Source organism: Gopherus flavomarginatus, chromosome 2, assembly GCF_025201925.1.
Source record: "Gopherus flavomarginatus isolate rGopFla2 chromosome 2, rGopFla2.mat.asm, whole genome shotgun sequence".
NCBI lineage: Eukaryota > Metazoa > Chordata > Testudines > Testudinidae > Gopherus > Gopherus flavomarginatus.
In genome coordinates this window covers 276,859,782-276,866,428 of record NC_066618.1, presented here as the reverse complement: position 1 = coordinate 276,866,428, position 6,647 = coordinate 276,859,782, and the positions used below count along the sequence as shown (strand labels likewise).

At 41.7% G+C, this 6,647-nt stretch overlaps 1 protein-coding gene across 1 annotated transcript in view; it reads left to right on the top strand.

The window, feature by feature from the left end:
• Nucleotides 1–6,047: 6,047 nt before the first annotated feature.
• ENPP2 (ectonucleotide pyrophosphatase/phosphodiesterase 2) overlaps nucleotides 6,048–6,647 on the top strand; it is a 113,768-nt gene continuing 113,168 nt past the window's right edge. Inside the window, exon 1 of the mRNA XM_050940758.1 lies at nucleotides 6,048–6,179. Within this exon, the coding sequence (XP_050796715.1) occupies nucleotides 6,159–6,179 (21 nt within the window). The 5' untranslated portion in view covers nucleotides 6,048–6,158. The remainder of the gene's footprint in view (nucleotides 6,180–6,647) is intronic.

The following is a 6,647-nucleotide window of genomic DNA, read 5'->3' as shown; positions in this document are numbered from 1 at the left end:
TGCCCTGACCTGCAGCTCCCTTTCTGACCTTACCCCTGACCTGGAACATCCAGTATAATACTTAGAGTGATAAGAGGTAAACCAGTCTTCAAGCTACCCTCAGCAAATTCATAGATTTTACAAATGACAGCAACCTTTAAAATCAGCCACTTTCCCTCCCCCCTCCCCGCACCAGTGCAGAATTGTTCAGCTACAAAGCTGTAAGGTCCTTAGACCTCCCTAGCTCCCCTCCCCAGCTCCTCTTATCATATAGACCATCTCTCCATTCAAGACCCACTGTGTTAGCTGCACTCAATGGACTAGACCCTAAATTGGTATAGCTCACTGGAACTGCACCACTTTGCACCATCTGAAGGTCTAGCCACTGGGAACACTGTGACAGAGTGGGTGAACAGAGCCCAGGGTGAAATTTCAGAAGTTGAGACCAGTGACTTTTTGGTAGAAGATCTTAAGCTGTGGAATTCCTTGCCACAGGACATCAGAATCTGATCATTTTTAAGAGCAAAGATCTATATTTGTTACAAGCCATTTCTTAACAGGAGATAAAGAATAACTCAATCTGTCTCCCTGTGGAAAAAGTAAATTAAAAAAAATGTTTCAGACCATAGAAAATATTTATGGATAAATGGTAAACTATTGTAAATTAAAGAACTAACAGATCCCTAGCTACAACATAGTAAAATAAAGACATACACCACCCGTGGAAAACATGCCAAAGTAAATAGATACTATACATCATCATCATCCATTCAGATTACGGGATGGATATGACTCAAACCTTGCCTATAAAGGCACCAGATCAGAATAATTTTTTTCTATTAACTCAGACTTTGGAATTGTGCTTGTATAGTATTACCTATTGCTGTACGGTTCCAGCCACAAAAATCTAAGAATCCATTCTTCATGCATAAACCTATTCACAGTAGGTGAAACTGACCCCAGGCATAGAAGCTATGAAAGGCTCCTAATGAAGCAGAGCCACACCACGTTCCACTGCTCAGGGGGTGAGTGGCTGGGTTAAGCAATACATTCAATAAACCCTAAGGATATTTTTCAACCATCATTCACTTCCAAAAATGAAATATGGAACAGATTAATATTATAGAGAAGTTGTGTGTTTGCTTTATAAGTCACAATCTTTTATTCATGAATATCTGCAAGGCAGATTCTGCAAAAGTACTTTTTTTTTTTCATTTTTTCCATGACATACTTGACAGCTGGAATGGTGTTTTTGATGTATTTTGTTTACCACAATACAGATATAAAACAAACACCAAAATAAAAGGATTACAAAGAGTCAGATAAACAATGTTCACCGTTTCTGAATTTCTAGCGTAGTGGGACATATGTAAACAAGATTTCAAAAGTAGAAGCTTCATGTTAGATCCTGAAATCCATGTTTAGGCATCTAACAAGTGACCTGATTTAAGTATTTAGAACTTCCCTCTGACTGTGCAAGATCAAGTGGTTAAGAGCCTGGCTTTCAGAGGCTCTGAGGACTGTCAGCTGTCATTGACTTCAGTTAGAACTGTAGAACTTTGCTCAGCATCTCTGAAAATTAAGCCCACAGGTCCAGATCCCCAAAAGTACGTAGGTACCTAACGTCCATTGATTTCAATACATACCTATGATGATTTGGGCCTCAGGCTCTAACCTGCCACATGCCCTCAACATTCAGTACCTCACAGGATCACACCTTTTAGATACTGAATCCTGCAATGGGATTGCATTATTATTATTTGTGATTAGGATTCCAATAACATCCATGCCGTGCTACATATGAAGTCATGGTCCCTGTCCTGAAGGGTCTGCAATCTACGTCAGTAGACCTCCCTAGAGATGGATCCTTTTACAGGATAAAGACTATCATTTGTAATCTTTGGATCTAACATTACTTTCTGGAACCTCTACTTTGTTTTTGTTTGGCTTTCTAATACATCTGTTTAATACATCACCAGCCTAATGCCGTTGATACATGAAATAATTTCAGTTATCTGTTATATAACAAGACTTTTCTCCCAGTACCCAAAAAAACTAGCTCTGCAGCCAATTGCATAAAAAGAAAACATCCTTTCTAGTCAGAGAATAAATAAATGAATAAACCCTACTTGTGCTCTAGTGTAGGGGTTCTCAACCTTTTTCTTTCTGAGTCCCCTCTCCTCCCCCAACATGTAATAAAAACTCCACGGCCCACTGGTGTCACAACAACTGCTTTTCTGCATACAAAAGCCAGAGCTGGTGTTAGGGCAGAGGTGGGCAAACTGCGGCCCGCGGGCCACATCTGGCCTACAGGACCCTCCTTCCCAGCCCCTGAGCTCCTGGCCCGGGAGGCTAGTCCCTGGCCCCTCCTCTGCTGCTCCCTCTTCCCAGCAGCCTCAGCTCACTGCGCCGCCAGAGCAATGCTCTGGGTGGTGGGGCTGCGAGCTCCTGGGGTGGTGCCGCTGCAGAGCCCGGCTTGACTTGGTATTGTGTGCTGCGCGGTGGCATGGCTGGCTCCAGCTGGGCAGCCAGACACCAGTGCTCCAGGCAGTGCAGTAAGGGGGCAGGGAGCAGGGGGGTTTGGATAGAGGACAGGGGAGTTCTGGGTGGTGGTTGGGGTCAAGGTGGTGGCCAGGGGTCAGGGTGGTCAGAGGGCGTGGAACAGGTATTGAATGGGGGCAGGGTTCCTGGGGGCTCCAGTCAGGAAAGAGAGAGGGGGTTGGATAGGGGGTGGGGGGCAGTCAGGGGTAGGGGTTCTGGGGGCAGTCAGGGGACAGGGAAAAGGGGTGGTTGGATGGGACGGGGTCCCAGCTGGCAGTCAGGAATGAGAGGAGGGGTTGGATGGGGCGGTGGGGGGCACTCAAGGGTGGAGGTTCTGGGGGCTGTCAGGGGACAGGGAGTGGGAGAGGATGGCTGGGGCAGGGATCCCGGGGGGGGCATCAGGGAACAGGGAGGTTGGATGGGACAGGAGTCTGGGGGGAGCTATCAGGAGTGAGAAGCAGTGGGGGTTGAATAGAAGCCGGGGCCGGTCCATGCCTGGCTGTTTGGGGAGGCACAGCCTCCCCTAACCAGCCCTCCATACAATTTCCAAAATCTGATGTGGCCCTCAGGCCAAAAAGTTTGCCCGCCCATGCGTTAGTGGATAGCAAGCAGGGAAGTTGCCTGGGGCCCCATACCACAGGGCCCCCCACAAAGTTACATTGCTCAGGCTTCAGCTTCAGCTCCAGGAGGTGGGGCTTTGGCTTTCTGCCCTAGGCTCCAGAGAGTCTAATTCTGGCCCTGCTTGGTGGATCCCCTGAACCTACTCATGGCCCCTTAGGAGGTCCCAGACCCGTGGTTGAGATTCACTGCTCTAAGGTACCGTAATGGAAACACAGTTATTTTTTCCATTTCAAATATTAAAAACGATAATTTTATAGGGGGACACATTCATTTTACACCATAAATTGTCCAATTCAAAACTGTCTCAGGAAGTTAGAGCATTCTCATAAAATCTCTTTCAACTGTGTTTACTACAAGCTTACGTAACACTATTCTACCTGAGATCTAGTCTTGTTCTTTGAGATTGCCTCAACAGGAGCATAGTCAGGCTTTTGCTTCATAAAATATTTTGCATTAACTTATATAAAATGAGAATGGGTTGAAACTAAGATTTATATTAATTGAATATTGCTCAAAGAAGCAGAAATAAACAATTATGCGATCAAGATGCTATGTTATTAAAATATGTACAAAAATCCACTAAGCTATTTACACATCAGTCTAGCACAAATATTGACATAAGGAAACATTTAAAAAGCTAATTATCTCCAGCCTGAAAGGTAACTTTGTTGGGGAGGGATATGACAAATGTCTACAAATGCTGGAAATATATAAACACCCAGAATATAGAGAAACAATTTAGGCTGACACATGAGGATATAGTTCTGGATTTAGCAAAGCATTTGGGCATATGCTTAAGTTTAAGCACATGATCAAGTCCCATTAACAAGCCATTAAATGCTGTTCTGATCAGGGCATGTGATGAAATTAAGAGATTGAAAATTTAGGCTGAATAGCAGGATCAAGCAAAAAATAGTTTGGCAGTGAGCTGTTTTACGCTGTGCAATAGTCTCCAAGGGAAGTGGCAGAGGCTTACTGCCTAGGACTTTTAAAACTTAATTGGAAAAAACATTAGAACATGTAGTGCAGAGAACAATCCTCCATGTGATGGGGAGAAGCTCAGGCTGATTCAATAGGTGTTTTCAGTCGCTCACTTCTCATTGGATCTCCATTCAATCTTTTAAAATCAAGATTGACTGTTTTCCCAAACGATATGCCCTAGTTCAACCACAGACACTGAACCTGAAGCAGCAGTTAATTCAGGGAAGTCCTAAGCTCTGTGTTACTTGCAGGTCAGCTTGGATGATCACCATGGTCTCTTCTGGCTTTATGAAACTATGCTATTTACAAGTCTTTGCCATCCTTCCTTAAAGTCTGGAATGCAGTAGAAAATTTTGGGGTAGTCTTTTACCCCATATTCACAGTAAGTATAGTTATTGTTACATATTTTAGTGGAAAGTATTTTGATGCTAATTTAGATGGGAGGGAAACCCATAGGTATCTGTTTCAGTCCTCCTTCCTTCTAGTAGTGGGAGGAAATGTATAATCAGGCTTTCTGTTGGCTTCAGTAGGCTTTGGCTTAAGCTTAATGGGGACACTGTCACAGTAAGTGTACATTATTTATAATACAAAGTTCTTGGTTAATAAGCATTATATTATTAAAGCAAATATTTAAAAATCTAATTTAATTTTCAGTACTGGTCCCGAGTGTTTATTTTTTGCATTTCTTTCTATCTGAAAATGAGAATAGTTGCAGATAAGACATCCTTCCCTGAGTTGTGTTCCTGGCTCTGAAATTAACTTGCTGGCTGGCCTCTATGCGCCCCATTTTCCTCCATCTGTAAAACAGGGTTAAAATGGCTTGTCCACCTTTGTAAAGCACTTTGAGCTGTACCGCGGAAAAGCACTGATGTGCTGTAATTGCAAAGTGTTCGAGTTAATTTGTTTCTCCTCTATTTCACTTGCTGGCTCTCATGAATTATTGCCATGCTGAAATGTTTAGGTTGTAGGCACTGCAGAATAATTTTCAAATGCAACAATATTTTAATCGGATTTCTATATCTATATGATGCCCACAAAAACTATGTTAAAGGAATGTTATTAAAGTTGCAAAGCCCAGCCCTCAGAAGTTTGGAAATGCCACAATTAAGATTGCCTATGCAACTTTAATTTGACTCTCTCATTCTGCATATGCATAACAGTCTTTAATTATATGCTCACAAACCATTTTCCCACAGATATTCCATAAACAGGAAAAACGTGGATTTGTCCAATTTCTGATTAATCTAGTTCAATGAATGCCTGGATACAATGAATTTGTTTAAAAATGCATGTGCAGTGCAGGAATTAATATAAAATTCTATACAATAAAGTCATTAAAAAACAACAACTACCAAGGGCCATAATTTTGAAATCTGGATGCTTGCAGTTGGGCACCTAAATCTATATTCATGCACCGTAGTAAAGGTGGCCAAATTTGCTTTTCCCACTGCCATGAATGGGAGCTGAGAGTGTTCAGAGTTTCTGAAAATCAGAGCACCATTATTTAGGTACCTAAATATGGATTTAGGTGCCTGACTTTAAGCACCCAAGTTTGAAGAATTTAGCCAAGGATCTTGAAAGAGACATAAAATAATTAGAACCATTAATTAATTCTGTGAAACGATTAAAAGGAACTTTGCATCACATTGCTATCTCTACACAGAGTGACTTCTCTTGAATGTGTATGTGGTTAAAGGGCCTTACTGACGGGCGTCAGAGTGATTCATTTAAAAGCAGTTCGTTTAGTGTGATGACACTTTCCATAGAGTCATTTGAGGCAAAGGTCACATGTGTGCATGTAAAATCAATCCTGGAAACAGCTCTTTTGTTCCAAAGGCATCTTCCAATCGAGCCATTGTCCTCCAAGGACAGCTGGCACCCTGACTTCATCTGCATTGGATCAATCTCAAAAGCAAACGATACAGTGGACAAACAAAACAAGCCAGGATCACTGCACCTCTCACAATTCACTCTGACTTCAAGGGAAGAGCTATTGCTGTGACTGTAAGAAAAGTGATCTAAACTCCTATTAACTCATGGATAAGAAATACAAACTGGTACGGTAGGATACTTTTTTTCTTTTTTTCCCAAGTATTATAACAGCATCTTAAAAATAGTGTTGTATTGTTAAAGGAAATTTACAGATAAAGTGAGGCTACATTGTAGTATTACACAGCAGGGATTTTGACAAGTTTCAGGTGTTTTAGATACCACATTTAGACATTATGATGAAATGCCTTAGATTGAAACTTAGGTGGGAAGTATAATTTAATGCAGAAAGAGTAATTAGCTTATACTAATCCTATTATACATAGCAGAGGTAGTCCTGGCCTTTTCACTTTCATATCTTTTTTAGTTTATAGCATTGTTAAAGTTGGCATCCGGGCCAAGCACAGTTAAAGTGGCTGGTGTTTTAAATGCACCTTTTCCCTATAATGTCAATATTATGGAAATAAACCAATTATGAGTTAAACAAACATAGATTTTGGCTTTTTAACCAACATTAGACAGCTGTTGAGGATTGA